Here is a 17,126-nt window from a genome sequence, read left to right on the forward strand (position 1 = left end):
ATATACAGTTTGATGAAGATTCAAAATGGATGATAACATTAAAAATGAGTGGTCATGAAATTCCTGTATAATATAAAGATCAAAATTCCAGGGCCTTAGTTTTGCTTTTCATTTATAAGACAATATGTTTATGGGACTGCAAATAGTGTGTGTGTGTGTGTGTGTGTGTATAATCTCCAATGGCAAATGTTTTGAAATGTCATTTTTCTTCAAAAACATTGCCATCAACTTGTTGTATTTGTACATTTCACCATCTAACATTGAGGATAACTGGGCTGTATTTTATATTTGCACATGCAGAAATGTTTCTGAAAGATGAAATATATCTGTTTTAGTGGAGAACCTGATCTCCTTTGTTCATTTAAAAATGATTAATTTCTGACTTCTTTTCTCTGTTGGTATTACTCATGTACAAGTAGGAGTATGGGAACATGCTCGAGGCAGCCAGGGTAGTGAGAAGTCTCACCTGTGTGCACATATACCCATATTGACAACACTCACTCAACCCACTTACACACCCAATGCCTGGGAGCAGCTTTAAAACTGCCGTTTGGATATGTGTTGTGCTCTGCACATTATTTAACAGTGTGGAGCATGTATAATGAAGGCCTCGAAGTGCTAGAAGGAACAGGAATGAAGGGGTTAATGTAGAACACATATAGGCAAATATTGTCAACTATTTTATTCAAATGTTTGGAACTTAAACACAAAATTATCACTAAGTTTTCACAAAATGAGGCATCTGTCGCTTGAAAGGCAAAAAATATTTCAGAAATATGTTTACAGAAATGTAAAAATATTAGGCATCGAGACAGATGTGAACATATTCAGTAACTTGTCTTGTCTGTCAGTCTTCCTCTGAGCCGAAGATCTTATTGTACTCACTCAGCATGAGCTCAGCTATCTGGTTTTGGTATACCATATGTACCGCCATGTTCCCCATTTCACCTTCAGCTCTCAGAAGGGTGGGTCCAAATACAATCCCCAGGCTTTGTGTGGACATGAGGTTCTTGGAGGCTTTGGCCACTATCCTGGAGGGGGAAGGGAAAGAGAGAAGATGCCCTGAGTTTGAAGTGAAATTGTGGCTACTTTTGATTTCTAAAATTCTGTGTTCTTGAATTCTTTTTCTTTTTAAAATTTCAATTTAAAGAAAGAAAGGGCAGTGACTGGCTTTGGTGGGGAATGAAACACAGACAAAACATTTTTCTAGTTCTACAAAAATGGCAACTACCGTAACATTCTTTAGTCTTTTACTCTTTATGCTTTATTATGAAGATAGGACCTATGACTTTGGGGAGAAGGATTCATTGCCTGGTACAACTTTTTTTAAAATTTTTTTTTAACATTTATTTTTGAGAGACAGAGACAGCATGAGAAAGGGAGGGGCAGAGAGAGAGAGAGAGAGGGAGACCCAGAATATGAAGCAGGCTCTAGGCTCTGAGCTGTGAGCACAGAGCCCGACGCGGGTCTCGAACTCACGAGCCATGAGATCATGACCTGAGCCGAAGTCAGACGCTCAACCGACTGAGCCACCGAGGCGCCCCATAACTTTTTATCCCCATAGTACCTGGACATTGTGAGTGTTCAATAAATGTGGAATGAATGGATAAATAAACAGCAAAAATTACGGTGGGAAGTTTACAAGATTCAGCCTTCAAAATGTTTATAGTCAGGGGTAGCTGGGTAGCTCAGATGGTTAAGCATCTGACTTCAGCTCAAGTCATGATCTGGTGGTTTTTGAATTTGAGCCCCATGTTGGCTCTGTGCTGACAGCTCAGACCCTGGATCCTATTTCCGATTCTGTGTCTCCCTGTCTCTCTGCCCCTCCCCTGTTCACATTCTGTCTCTCTGTCTGCCTGTCTCTCTGTCTGTCTGTCTGTCTCTCAAAACTAAATAAATATTAAAATTTTTTTTGAAAAGTTTATAGTCAATGGAGGAAACAGGTGAGATGTGCCTATGTAAGAATCCAAGCACAATAAATAAGAACAATATATGCATAGTTGATGATGGAAAGTAGACATAAACCAAAAAATAATAAGTTTTTAGTGATTGGAGTAAGAACAGCGTTCCTGACAAATGCTAACTGGAATATGTTTTGTAGAGAAGGTAGGTTCTGAGACATTTAGGTGTATGGCACAATTCTAAGTGTCTATCTTTTTGGCCATCCAATTTAGCTCACACTTCAATACAATACAGAGTCCTGTAGCATTTGCACAAGAAAAGAGTCCCACTGGAATCAAAGAAATGTTTGCTTGTGTGAGGACTGTATGGGGAGCTGGAATACCTATGAAACATTAGGATGTGGTTTTTATTAATGGTTATGCCTTGCCTGCTTCAACACAGGACTCTTAAAAGGAAAATAAAGCCCCATCTGATATATTGAGACTTTTAAACAATGATGCTTATTCTTACCATTGGAGCCTACTTCATTTTATATTAAAGTTAGAAAGGGTGAGGTTTTAGTGATGTTAAGGAAATAGGGATAGCATATGGAAGGATAGGGTGCTGAGAAATACTAAACTCTGCACTCTACCAGACCTCCCGACCCAAGGGAAATATGAGTGTTGAGAAGAAAGTGAGGCAAAGGGTCTTTATCGCACGGCAGTCGGGTCTCCATCTCAGGGCCCACTGTAGAACACTGGAATGCTGGACTGGAGAGGATCCTTTGTTTGGTCGTATATAAGAGGAGGCAGGCAGATTTGCTTTATTTATCTCTTCATAAACTCAGATTGCTGAAGTACCAGTTCTGTGACCAAGAAACCATGCTTCCTCTCTCCTGAATGAAACTGAGAAGGACCCACACCATTACTTTATGAGTCCCCACAGCACAAGTGCACGGCCAAGAAAATGCCCTTGACTTGCTCAACGTGAAAAAATGAAGCATTGTTCTAAATAATTATATTATCATCTCATTTAATACTCATAATAATTCCATGAGGCACCTCTATTATTAAGCCCATTTTACACATGTAAAGACTGAGGCTGAGAGAGGTGAAGTGCCTGATGGCATACAAAGCTGAGGTTCAAACCCAGGCAGTTTGGTTCCAATGCCTTTGGAAGCATCATCATGGTATGTGTTATGACTCCTATTCTTAAATACTGGGCCAGTTTTTCATTCTGCCATCTTCCATAACATTATAAGATCCTTCCATAAAGGGCCTGGATTTGTATTCCCCACTGCGGAATTGTGATTGACAGCCTGATTCTAGTAGATTTATTGTGGGCAAAATAACTCTCAAATTTCGACTGAATATTAAAGATATCCTGCCTCCCATTTTCACTTTTTTTTCCTGCTTTCAATGGAGAGCATTTATACCTGTGAGCAGCATTGACTTGGCTACATTCTGGAAAGTGTTCTCATATTTTAGAGTGTCACTGAGTTATCAGAGACTTCAAGTTTAAAGTTTCCTTTAGAATATAAGAAACTCTACCACTTTCTAACTGCATTTACCAAAGTCTGTGAAATGATTTAAACATTCTTCTAACCTGGAGTGGGGACAAATGGAGTGAATGAGCCTTTGCTTCATTTTAATATACCTATTATTAAACTTCAGTTTAAGATCTCTCTTGAGCCTTTCCCAGAGCCTCTTATTATAAAAGTCATTAATAATATTTACCGTAAGGGAAAAACAGACTTTTTTCTTTTGATTTTAAAGTAACACCTTTTTTGTGATACTCCTTCATTGACTCTCTCACAATTAAAAAAAAACTCATTAAAAGCAAATATAGAAACATATCTAATCCAGTGAGTACCTATTAGGCAAAAGTTGCCTTAACAACTTTATCCATAGCTGGCACAGATCTAAGTTGATAAGATTTTTCTAGCAGAGAACAGGGCTCAGAGGTAACAGGGCACAGAGAAGGTAGAAAAGAAGCAAGAAAGTATTGCAAGTGTGAAGGCAAACCACTGATATAAGGCATCTTGACCAACAGGGTAGAAGAAAATTAGGACTGGAGTCCAGGGAGACTGGAAGGGGAAAGGGATGATGTGAAGATTGATTAAGGATTGAAGGTATATTTTCCTATTCAATAATAGCTATAATTTTAATAGGTAGAGACAACGTGAAATTTGGGATAGTTGGGAGACAGAACTGCATCAGACTTCCAAAAGGTGAGGCTAGAAATCAAGGGAGTTCAAGAGCCCACTATTGGAGAGGGCAGTCAGGGCTCTCAGGAGGGTGCAAGAGTACCCTGGAAGAGGCCTGTAGTATCTGGAGGAACTTGGGTGTGTGGGGGGTGTGTGTGACTCAGCTTTCCAGGGCATACCAGAAAGTTATAGCATGTATGACATGGGCCATGAGGGGAGAGAAAGAAGGATGAAATAGGGCTAGACTAGTTATCAATTTTTCCAGAGTTCTTCCTATTTTTCCTGCTCAGCCAAAGGCCTGGTCTTTGAATCTAGAGTAGGGCCAAATCTAGAGGAGGAAACCAAGACTGAGTTTAAATAGGGTGGAGAGTAGGAGGCTAGCACTGCATGTCAGAACCCACCTCAAGGAAAGATTTCTCTATCTTAGCCAGTGGGTTATGCAAGAGGACTCCTGTAAGGGATTTCTGCCAATGCATCAGTTTCATAAATTTCTTGGGGACAAATGTTCATTTTGTGCTTTTATGCATGTGTAAATGTGGAGCATTCATTCCATCTCAAACTTGTATCCTTTCTGTCCATTTCTCTGCACACTTTCTACTTGATATTAATAGAACCAGCTTTAACGTATGAGTGCTTTAGCTTTAAAATAATCTTGTTATCAGTAGATTTTACTAAACGACGCATAGTTTTGTTTTCTTGTTACAGCTGCGTTATTGCAGGTTAAATTTCCTTAACAGCTTGGAGTTCTCTCCTAATTTTGGAAAATTAAGTTACTTGGAGTAACTTTTAGAAAAATCGAATGTAGTTAAGGAAGAAAGTTAATAAGATAATGTGGATGTGTATTAAATAGAATACATGCCATTTTTCTTATGCAGTGTTACTGAATGTGTGCTTGTGTGTGTGTATGTGTGTGTGTGTGTGTGTGTGCGTTTATGTGTATTTCATTGGCAATTGTTTTTCTGAATGTCAACCAACCAGTAGCTGGTGTGTTGAGAAATCAAACAAGTTTTCAGTGAGAAAAGATACTGATAATGAAGACCAGTTTGGGGTAGAAGTCACCATCTACCAAATTATATGATTCATGTAGCTAGGCAAATACATTCTCACATCAATGTTTAAATTGGATTAGATTCCTTTCTAATAGCAAGTAGACATTTCTAGCAAAGAAGTCCCCCAAACTGGGGATGTGTTGGAAAATGTATTAAGGTCATTATAAACTTCCTTATTCAAATGTGAACTTACCTATTCTCTACCTCAATAAACTGTTAAATAGTTAAGTGGTTGATTTAGGACCACATAGGGAATCGACCAGACTTTCAAAGTATAGCTTGAAAATTGTTTAAATCTCAGGGTTTTTTTGTTTGTTTGTCTTGTTCTGTTTTTTTACCTCAAATCAATGAATTTCAAATTTCCACTCCCACTGTGGGGACCAGCTGCATACTGCAAGTGCCATTAAATCTAAAGACTTCAAGTAGTAAACACACGCACAGGAGAAACATAGGCTACTGAAAGAAAGAAAAGCCATCCACAGAAAAAAAACTCTAGTCTAGTACCAAAGGCAGAAAACTCTCGAAAACAGTTAAGTTATACTTCCAGTAGCTTAAAATGCGGTTGAGTCATAGATTTGGAAGGGAAGATCTGACTCAGAAACCATGTAGGTTTTTACTATGAGTCTGATGATACCTTTCACAACGTGAGTTCTGAAAAACCCCCTTTCTGTGATATGATTTGCAAAAATAGCATGCCAAAGTAAGATAAGTTTTGGAGAAAATTATATGCCACTTTTTCTTCTTGCAAATTCATGATACACAATAGCATAATAAAGGCTCTGAAAAGTCCTGCAGAAAAAAATACCGCTGCTCCTCTTTGACTCGTGTCTTCCTTAACTGACTTAGATGTCATAGATTGGCTTTCCTGAGGAGCATGGATTAGGATATGCTGCTCTAGCTGGTTTTGCTAAAGGCCTACTGTGTAGGTTTGAAAGTGTAATGGATTTTACCCTCCTATGCCACCTGGCTTTGGAACTCTGTAGCAGCTAAGTCAAAGAGGTCAGATTGTGGTCATTTCTGGAAAGTTCCACCCTGCTGGCAGGGCTTAGATTTCATTAGGCCTTAAATGCCATGACAGTGTTGTAAATTTTGAGCTACAATTTAACCTGTTTTCAGCGAAGAAATGAAAGAAACCTCCCTTCTATGGCAAAACAAAGACTAAAAGGCAAAAGAACACATCGGAATGAGAAAGGTGAGAGCAAAGACATGGTTGAAAGATTAATGTACAGTGAGCTGATGGATGGGTAAGGAGGCACAAAAACATTCAGATCTTATAACAATATTTGGGAATTCCTCTGCATGGTTGTTTACTCACCATTAATTTATTCCCAGAAATGCGTACAGCAAAGATTCTAAGCGACGTGAAAAGCTCAAAGTTTAGTGACTGTGAATGCTTGACTAAAAAGACCCGAAACTGCACTCTTTTGAAAATGACTATTTATTAATACTGCTTAGTTTAAAATAGCCTGACAAAAATAATTATGATTTTTTAAAATTTGTTCATGAAATATCACTTGATATACATTCACTGTAAAAGCAATTCTAATACCGTTAAATAAAATTCAAGTTTATAAAATCTTGAAATGGGTAAGAATTCATTTTTCTGGCAAGAGCTGAAAAAATGATATGCAGTTTATGGCATAAAAAGGAGAGGAAATGCCAGAGCTGCTTTTTGTCGGGTCCAAATGGAAGGAGCAATGATCCATCAATTTAAGATTATTTTAGAAATAATCTATGATCCAGTGCTACAGATGTTGGACCCCAGACAAAAAAATCCTTGCAGCCTTATGCTGGGTAACTTTTTTCCAAAAGTGAGCTGAATTGCTAACCCAAAGAAATTTCTTAGTTGCTTTAAATCACTACCAAATGACTCAAACTGAAGGAGAGCTTTACTATAAAACTCAAAATTAATGCTGAAATAAGACCAACGCTTTTAATAATAGTCCAGTTGCAAACAAATATACAGATGCAACCTTTCTTTTAACTCTGTGCTTTAGTGTTACCATAGTGACTTGCAAAGGAAGTTGAAAGGCACATAATTGCCTGAAGGACAACTCTCAAGTTATTGGAGGTGGACTACAAGTCTTCCCTTCCCTATCTCCGGAATGCTGTTATTTTCCAACACACACAACTTTAGGATGGCTTAACTTGAATGGGGAAATTGCAGTGGTAAATGTTCTCTTGCCATCAGGTCAGACCTACCTCACAAAATATAGCTTATCCACTGTATGTGAAGTGTTACCTCTGACTTTGACCACTTAAGGAAAGAGAAGCTGTTTAAAATAGAATACATTTTCAATGTTTGACTTCTGTTTCCTATGTGCTACAACTATTTTCGGGGGATCCTTGCTAACCATAGCTTGCTGCCCTCAATTTGCACAAACTATGCTGCTGCTTACATTGGCTTCCTTCCTTCCTTCCTTCCTTCCTTCCTTCTTCCTTCTTTTTCTTTCTTTCTTTCTTTCTTTCTTTCTTTCTTCTTTCTTTCTTTCTTTCCTTTTTTCTTTCATTTTTCTTTTATTTTTCTTTCTTGCTCTCTTGCTTTCCTTCTTTTTGTCTCTCTTTCTCTCCCTCCCTCTCTCTCTTTTTCTTTCTTCTTTCTTTCTTTCTTTCTTTCTCTTTCTCTCTGCCCCCTCTCTCTCCCTTCCTTCCTTCCTTCCTTCCTTCCTTCCTTCCTTCCTCCCTTCCTTCTAATAAGATTGGGGACTAAGCAGGATGCTAACTTTCTCCCCTACAGTTATGGCAGTATGTTAGAAAATTTTTCAAATATTGCAAAAGCAGAAGAAATTTCACAAATGTTTTTTGCATTTAACACCAATGTGTGTTGAGGTGGTCATTCACTGGTAATTCAGTTATTAAAAACATTTTTTTAATGTTTATTTTTGAGAGAGAGAGAGAGAGAGACAGAAGGTGAGTGGGGGAGGAGCAGAGAGAGAGGGAGACACAGAATCTGAAGCAGGCTCCAGGCTCTGAGCTGTCAGCACAGAGCCCAATGTGGGGCTCAAACTGGCGAACTGTAAGATCATGACATGAGCCGAATTCAGACACTTAACCAACTGAGCCACCTAGGCGCCCCCAGTAATTCAGCTGTTTTTAATATAAGTTATAAATCAATTTGTTTAAACTAATCATAAAGTGCTCAATTTTGTATTTAAGTATTGTATTATTATTATTTTCCAAAGCAAGTTAACAACTATTCTTCTAAGTGGGAATCATGGCTATTTTTTGACACTTTTACTTTTGTTCTTTGCATTTATTAAATAACTTTTTTATACTGACTTCAATGCAGAAGATTGAAACATTTTCAATTATTTACTTGTTTCATACCCTTATTGATTGGACATTATAGGGAGAGTATAAAGCATCTTTAAAGAAATATTCAGAATATCTAATAAGATAGGAGGACCTGATAAAGTAAAAAAAAAAGAATACCCCATGGACTTCAAAATGACTTATCTCTAGAGGAATATATATTCTATAAGGTAACACCACCATAGATAAAATGGATATTATAGCCAAAGCTCTTATATAATTGATATCAAAAAGGAACACTAACAGTAATTACTATTTGTTGAATATCTATTATGTGCTAATCACTGGGCTTCAAATATATCACAATTTCTGAAGGCAGATTTAAAAATCCTCTGTAATTTGTTTTTTTTTCTAATTTAAAGTAACTTTAGTTTAGAATTTGAAAATTTTAAAAAAGTATAATAAAGAAAAAAGCCCACCAGTAACCATGAAGAGTAACTCAATGTAACTATTATTGATTCATAAAAATCTATTGAGTGCCTATTAGGTGTTGGATACTGTTTCGGATGTCAGAGATAGTACAATGAGTAAAACAGACCCTGCCCACAGTCCACATGAAGCCTATAATCTAATGGGAGAACCAGACAACATACTATACCAATCAATATACAATGTGATTTTAGGCACTGAAGTACAAGAAAAACTGAAAAGTAGTAGTTCTTCCATTGATCCTGGGAACCTTTTAAAAAATCCTAGTTATCCGGAGTCCATCTCTAGACATTCTTGTTTACTTGGTATGGGTGGGGTCTGCCTGCCTGCAGACAATGTAGCCCTCAGATAATTCTACTGAGCAGAGTGTAGTGGGAAATGCTACCTGTAACAGACCAGGTACTCAGGGAGCCCTCTTAAGGGAAGGGACATTTGAGCAGAGACTCGGTTAGTTGCACGTACCAGGAAAGGGAGAATCCCAGGAAGGGAAGAGTAGGTACAAAGCCCCAGTGGTGAGGTTGTGCTTGGCGGTTCTAGAAATAGAGAAGGGGATAGTATGGCTGAAGACTCGAGAGTGAGGCAAAGGAAGTAGGAGATGCCGTGGGGGGTCTTGCAGGCCTTGATAAAAGTTCAGGATCTAATTCCAAGAATGTGGGAATCCATTCTTGGGTTTTGAGCAGGAGAATGACACTGCCAATATTTAGGTGATATGAAGTGTAAATAAATTATCTTCATTTGTATTTGAGAAAATACTTTCTATATAATTTGTATACAGCATTTTTCACTTTGATCATGAGCAATTCTCATGTCTTACATATGTAATACATATTATTTCCTCATTACCTTATATGGGACAGAATGGCTTGCACCCTATACCTTATGACTTCTTAGTATAAGTGAAATTGATATATAAAAACATCTTTCCATGTATTCCTCCTCCACACGTTGGGGTATTTCTTTAGGCAGTTGTTCCCAACCAGGGGCAATTTTGGACCCCACCCCTACCCCAGGAGACATTTGGCAATATTGGAGACATTTTTGATTGTCGTCACTGGGAGGGGAGTTGCTACTGGCAGTTTGTGGGTACAGGCAAAGGATGCTGCTAAACGTCCCACAATGCACAGGACAGCCTTTGGTCACAAAAATTATCCAGCCCCAATGTCAATAGTGCTGCTGTTGAGAAACTCTGCCTTACAGTAAAATACCAGAATTGTAGTGACTAGATCAATGGTTCTCAAACTTGACCATTCATGAGATTAATTGGAAGCCATGTGAAAACACAGATGGCTGAGCTCCACCTGCAGATTTCTGATTCACCACGTGGGCAAACTTGAGAATCTGCATTCCCTCCAAGTTTGCAGACGATGATACTGCTCCTCCTGGGTTGCAGTTTGAGAACTCACACTAGATCATTCAGTTACGGCTCTTCTTTTCTTAAAATACGAAAACGTGTGGGAGAGCCTGCTAGTCCTATTAACATCATTATCATCTGGTGTTATTCTTTTTAAAATAGTTGCCAATTGATAGGCATTTTTCAATGGTGTGTCATTCTTTGAATGTAGGAAATGTGTGCAAAGTTAAAGAAAAAAAAAAAAACCCAACCCTGAGGTGGATATCTTCTTCTGTGACTAGCTATTCACATCTACTCCTCCCTTTCTTACTGAGAGCATGTAATTTTGTTTGCTTGCTAGTTTAATCCATTTTATTTACCTTGTATGACAAAACTAATGCATAGACTTTGGAAAAAATGTCCTAATCAGGAGTATCTAGAATAAAAAAGTAAATACCTCCTGTTTCCTCGTCAAACTCTTTAATGATAACTATAATTTAACAGATGGGTGCTCCTTCCTTCTATCTATCTATCTATCTATCTATCTATCATCTGTCATCTATCTATCTATCTATCTATTTCTTGTTAAAAATAATAAAATAAAAAATATATAATATGCTACAATTTCTTCCCTCTCCCCTTGACTATATATCGTGGGCATCTTTCCAAGTCAGTATATATAAAAATGCCTCATCCTTTTTAAAAGTGGTTACATTTCACAGTATGGAAATACCTTAATTTACTTAGCCATTCCCCTGCTGCTTGGCTTTTAGGTTGCTTCTAATTCTTTGCTATTACAGACAATGTCATAATGAACATTCTTGAATTTATAGATTTGTAAGTTTTTTATGTAGTAAGAAGCATAGTATTTCATTATTTTTGTTGTATTTATAGTCTCCCAATTATTCTGTTCTTTTCTTTATTTATATTTACCATTTTTATTACAAAATTCACCAATTTAAAGACATCAGATAAATATCATAAATGTTTTCTTCTAGTTTTTAAATAATTTTATTTTTCAACATACCCTCTAATTCATCTTAAATATATTTTAGTGTGTGAAATATGATGGTAATCTAAATTTATTTTTTGTAAAAGCTAGCTAATTCCCCCCAATAACATTTAGTTGCATGAATTGCCCATTCTCCATTGATTTGTGATGTTATATTTTGATGGCAGCTTTCTATAGTCACAGACACACATAGCTGGCATATTTTACTTTGCTGATGATCTCTGTATATTCTAAACTATTATATTTTAGGGATATCCTCCATATTTTTTTTCAGATATAAAATAAAATTTTCAGATGAATGAGCCTGATAAAGATTGAATAATTTGGCCAAAGCCATGTAGGAGGTAGAAGATCCTAGATTAAGATGCAGATTTTTATTACTCTGGGATATGGATAGTCTTTCCACAAATAATTGAGATTCAACGATTTTAAGTTTGAAATCAAGGGGTTTCTTAACGGTGAGGCCTGAGGCCTGGGGGGGGGGGGGGATTAGAGTCAACAAGAAGTCTTGGGTGATAAATTTTGATATTTTAAATCAGCTAATTCACATCCAAGGATATATTTACAGAATTGAGAAGGATGTTTTTAGGTAGAAGAAAAACGAATTAATCTGCATTATCTTTTTCTCCAGATTCACACAGTGTTTTAAACTCTTGAAAGCATTCACTTCTCATTGTGAATGGAAACACACTATTGGCCAAGTAGATGGAGAATTTCAGGTATGGTTTCCCTTAGGTGTTTCTCTCACGTTTTCAAATGGTTTTAGCCATCCACAACAGTAAAGAAGTCTTAATTTTTATGCCCCTGAGCACTGCAGATATACCTGTAGCTACTGATCATATCCCCATCCTCAGAAGACATTGATTTAGGATGAAAGGTTAGGAAATATATTATACATTAGGATTATCTTTAGAAAGGAAAACATAGTAAGCCCATCATTATTCTCTACCTGAATTTGTTCAATGGAGCAGTTAAAAAGGCTAGTATATCATAGAAAAATTTTATACAGAATATTGGGGATTGTGCATGGATCAGCATTAATTAGGCCAACCAAATAAAGAACTTAATTATAAAATAGTAGTGGAAAATACAGAACTTAAATATTTGTCTTGTGACGCTAGATAAAACTAAAAGGAATACTATCAATATGCAAAGTCAGAATTCATCAACCTTCTAGCTTTTCTTTTCACATCGGTGAGAATAGCTATTTTACTTCCCACTAAGGGCATCGATATCAAATCTTCAGTAGTTTTTTTTTTTGAAAATTGTTTCCTTGTTTAAAAGATCCCAGAATAGCTGAAAGAGAATGAGTTGCAATTCGGATATCATCATTCAATCATCCATGCTTAATTTTACTTTCTGAGGGAAAAAATAAGTTTCAGGCACTTTTTCCTTTACGGTGACTTGACTTTAGGAGAGACACTGCACAACCAGAGAACATGAAGTGAACGTGCCCTGCACAGGGATACGCTTCTCAGCAATGGGGTGCGGGGGCGGATGGTGTGGGATTTGGAAAAGAGAACAGTTAGAGAAGTCCTGATGACTGAGTGCAGAAAGCCATGATATGGGAGAAAAAGTCTTCTTTCCTCTTATAAATCCAGTTCCTGGAATTAGCTCAGAGACTGACTTCACCTCCACATGCAGAATTCGAGCTGTGGAAACAGCCTAGGCTGCTTCAAAAGATTCATACTTATTACAGAAAATTTAGGAAAATGCAGACAAGTCGAAATAGAAAATTAAAATCTGTCATATTTCTATGATGTAGACATCACTGCTATTAACGTTTGGTCTTGATGTTTCCATATGTGTACTGGAAGAATACTGTGAGCATTTGTCAAGGTTATTAAATATTCTGGACATAAAAAGGCCTTGAGTTCCCCATCAGGAGGTGTTCAGGGATAGGCAAGATTCTTCTATTAGACGGCAAGTTGAATGACATTTAAAATGTGGTTTGGGCTCCCAGATTAAAATGAAAGAATGGACAGTCCTCATTTGAGATGAGGTGGGATAATATATAATAACTAAGGTTTCTTTCCCACCCTTCCTTGTATTCCTTACATTTCCCCAAGATTCAGTCAGCAGCATTTTGAGCTCAGTGAAGGGGTGATGCAGCAGAAAAGCAGAGAACATGCTTTGGAGGTTTGCAAGAGAGGGCATGTGAATTTCGAGGACTGGAGCTTTCAGTTATAAAAGCCTAAGTGCCTAAGGACCCAGAGTTGCCACAATGGCCGAACCAGCAGGTTGGAAAGGAGATGAAGAACCAGGCTACCCTGCTACCAGATAAGAGAGAGATTCTCTGGACTGAGAGAAGGAGAGTTGCGGGGGAAGAGAGCTGAGACTTTGGTGAAGTCCTACAGAAGTGGGCCAGTCCTGGGCACCCCCCTCCCCTTCCTGGAAAATACGCACTGTTCGAAAGCTTGAGGATTCTGAGATCAGACAGACCCAGATTCTTCTTAGGGAAAACCCAAGTATAAAGCAGGATTCCAGAGTTCCTCATGTTCAGTATATCGGAAATAGATAGTAAATATTTCAGGGTATATCCAGGTAAAGGTGACATAAAATAGCCACACAGAGTTCTGCCTGAATTCTGTCTAAAACCCAGATCTGGGACTGGCAGTTGGAGATGATGATAGAAAGTTAGAAGAGAATGAAGATAAGCTAGGACAGGTGGTAAGAGCCAGACAAGTTTCTACCCTGCTGATCTGTTTTATTATCTTTTCCACTAGAATGTAAACATCTTAAGCACCAGGATTTCATCTGTTTTTGTTTAGTGCTGTATCTCTAGACCAAGATTAGTATTTGACTCATAGTACTAGATGCTCAATAAATATTTATTGAAATATTGTATAAATGGATGCTCTCCCTGGCCGCAACAAATGCTTAGGCTGTACATAGCCCTCCAGAACTAGAAATGAACCAGGAAAATGTCTAGAAGACACTCCGAGTCGACTAAATCATTTAGAACAATGGACCTTGAAAGGGAAATTAGTTTTGATTATGGCATAATATTTACATTTCCTGCACACCGGAGTTTCATTCTTACTCGCTGATGATGAGAACATAAAGGCAGCAGAGACAAAGGAGTGATTATTTCTGGAAAGCTTGTTAGGGGCCTATAATTGTACAGCATGCCTTTCCTTCGTATGTACTATTGACAATGAATTTCCAACATGTACCCAGTTTGAACAAAATTGGAGAAAGGGACTTAGAATAGAATGTAATTTTTATCTGGTTTATATTATGGATGGTTGAAGTTAAAGATAATGACACCATCTAAAATCTGACCACCAAATTCCATTTTAGGTAAAATGCTTGATGTATCTGCAAAAATGCAAACTCTTTCAAAATGTGTATAATGTTTGGCTCAAGGACAGAAACTATTTATTTTGCTTTTACATATATAAATTTATAATCTGTACTGTGGTAGAGAAATAAAATGTGCCAGTTTCTGCATATGTCCTTGTGCATATGGATGTCGGACTAACTCATCATTCTATTGTTCAGCTCACCCATTCGTAATCACCTGTTAATAATAAGTTCTACGAGCTGGATGAAATGTATCATTTTTTTAGGGACCACGAAGAAGCCCTATACTGGGCTTTATAAAAGAGTCTTCTAGTTTCCAAGCTGCTTATGGACCATTCCTAAATTTACCAATTTGACAATGATGGTGGCTGCTTTGGATGCAGAAATAGGCCACTCAGATTCCCTGCCAGCTGTAGGAAATGATGACCTTAGTTGTCTTCTTCAAGGTTTACTTCAACTGCAGTGAGCCACCTTGCCCAAGGGCATTGACTGACCCACTACAGATATAAATGTGGCCATTTCCTCTCACTGTGGGATAGCATCAATGGGCTCCCTGTGGGGTTGACTGAAATTTGGTTGGGTCCACATCTTGATTGAACTCCTTCTGCCCAATCCTATTCTCACCCTCTCTCTTCCCAGAGGTCAATCCCTAGTGAACACCCTGCATGTTTAACTCTGTTTCAGAGCCTCCCTGTAGAGAACATACTGTGATTATTGGTTCTAAAAGTGGTTCAAGAAAGCCGGCAAAGATAGGATTTGGAGCTGGGTCACTTGCTGCCTGGCTGGCAATGAAGAATCTGTCGTGATAGCAGCCAAGTGCAGTTGTGTCTTGGCACAGGGTAGCCATCCAGTTATAAACTCTCCCTGGTGGTGAATTGGGATGTTACATCCATGAAGGAAACACTAGTAATTAATATAACATGTTAGACATTAAAAAATAGTGGCGGGAGTTTGTGCATAGTAAATGCAAGATCAATGAGATTGAAGGGCTATTCCTAAGCACCTTGGATACTCTACAAGAACATTGTTTGAAATTATAAGGCTTTTACCTTGTAAATCAGGGTTGGCTGTAGGAGTGTCCTTTACAGAACTAGGCTTTTGGATAACAATGGGGATGATAAAATGCTGAAATAATAGAGGCCAGGTGGTAGGACTTAATTGCTAAAAGCCAGGTAGATACAGTTACAATAATAAGCAGCAGGGCCTAGAGGCAGCCAAGGGGACCTGACTCACAGTAAATTATGGAGACAGTTAATAGAATATGGGATCCCCAAGAACAAAGTCAATGGGGACCAAGAAGGACGCTATTCAGCTTATGTCATTGTATTAGAATGATGTATGTAGTCATTGTTCTACAGGCTACCGCTGCTCCTGAGCACTTGGGGCTTCCTGACCAGGGGCCAGCAGGCCAGAAGAGTGACCTTCTAGGCAGAAGTCAGTAACCCCGATCAAGTGGAGGAGAATGAGTTGCTGTTATACAATGGGAATGTGTGTCACATCCAGATGATCCACATAAAATCTTCAAGTTCTTTGTCACTCAGTTGTGACACAGATGGTTAAGGGATAGGGCAACAATGCCTGAGAATACATGGTGATCAGAGCTTCAGCCCCTCAAGGATGAAGGCTTGAGTTGCTGCAGTGAGCAGCCACCATGACTGGCAGAGGTGATAACTGAAGGGGAGGGGAACTAGAAGGGGCAGTGGAGAAGGGAGACAATGAGTGTCAGTCATGGGCTTGGACCCAGCTTCCGCTGTAGGTCTTGGGTCATCCCACTAAAGCTGCCTCTTCAAAGGTTCCCTCAGGAAGCAAGGCCTGCTGGAGTCCTGGGGAACTGCCTCCCAAGCATACATTAGGAAGAGATTTAAACAGTTCAAAGGGTGGACTGTGGTAAACATAGGATGTGCTGCCCAGGTGTCTCTTCAAGGAGGGACTATTGTTCCAGCTGCAGGAGTTAGTCAGCAGTGAGCTTCAGTGGTCAGCTCCTCCGTAATTTGCCTCAACTGAAGACAGCCTCACCCCAGGAGACTCTTAGAGACAGCCCTTGGCCCAATGACTGATCACAGTGAGGGCGAAAAGGCCAAGATGTTTTGGTCCATCTGTTGACAACTCTGAGGGGCCATAGATGCTCCAGAACTCCTGTGGGTTGGCCAGGCTTTGTTGGGCCACATCATAGCTTGACTTTTCTTTCCTCCCCATCTTGTTCCACTCTTTCCATTGGTGTTCATAGATAACCATCACCATGTCAAATCCAATCTGTGATTTTAGTCATGAGCTCTGGGGAATCAGAGAAATTCTAGAAAGAAAGAGAACTGCTTCTGAAAAAGGAGACCTAAAATCTAGTTCAGAGTCAAGTTCTGACTAGCTCTGTGTTCATGAATCATTCCCTTCCACTCCAAATTTATGTTTCATCATCAACAAAACTGGGATAAAACCTACAAAATTCTAGTTACAAATAAGAGAAAAGTACAGCATAGTGTTGATAGTCAATAATATTGTAGTAATGTTGTAGGGGAACAAACAGACAGACTTGGGATAAAGCCATCATGCCTTGTGTATAGTACCTTCTATTTTGTAGATTATGGAAATGTTAATTTTTATTAC

General features: G+C 38.4%; 1 protein-coding gene across 1 annotated transcript in view; it reads right to left on the reverse strand.

Annotated features, from left to right (window-relative positions):
* Nucleotides 1-667: 667 nt before the first annotated feature.
* The window catches only part of ARHGAP15 (Rho GTPase activating protein 15), a 639,654-nt gene continuing 623,195 nt past the window's right edge, over nt 668-17,126 (reverse strand). Inside the window, exon 16 of the mRNA XM_047872568.1 lies at nt 668-1,031. Coding sequence (XP_047728524.1) covers nt 848-1,031 — 184 coding nt within the window. The 3' untranslated portion in view covers nt 668-847. The remainder of the gene's footprint in view (nt 1,032-17,126) is intronic.

The sequence above is a fragment of the Prionailurus viverrinus genome, chromosome C1 (genome assembly GCF_022837055.1).
Source record: "Prionailurus viverrinus isolate Anna chromosome C1, UM_Priviv_1.0, whole genome shotgun sequence".
In the NCBI taxonomy this organism is placed as follows: Eukaryota; Metazoa; Chordata; class Mammalia; order Carnivora; family Felidae; genus Prionailurus; species Prionailurus viverrinus.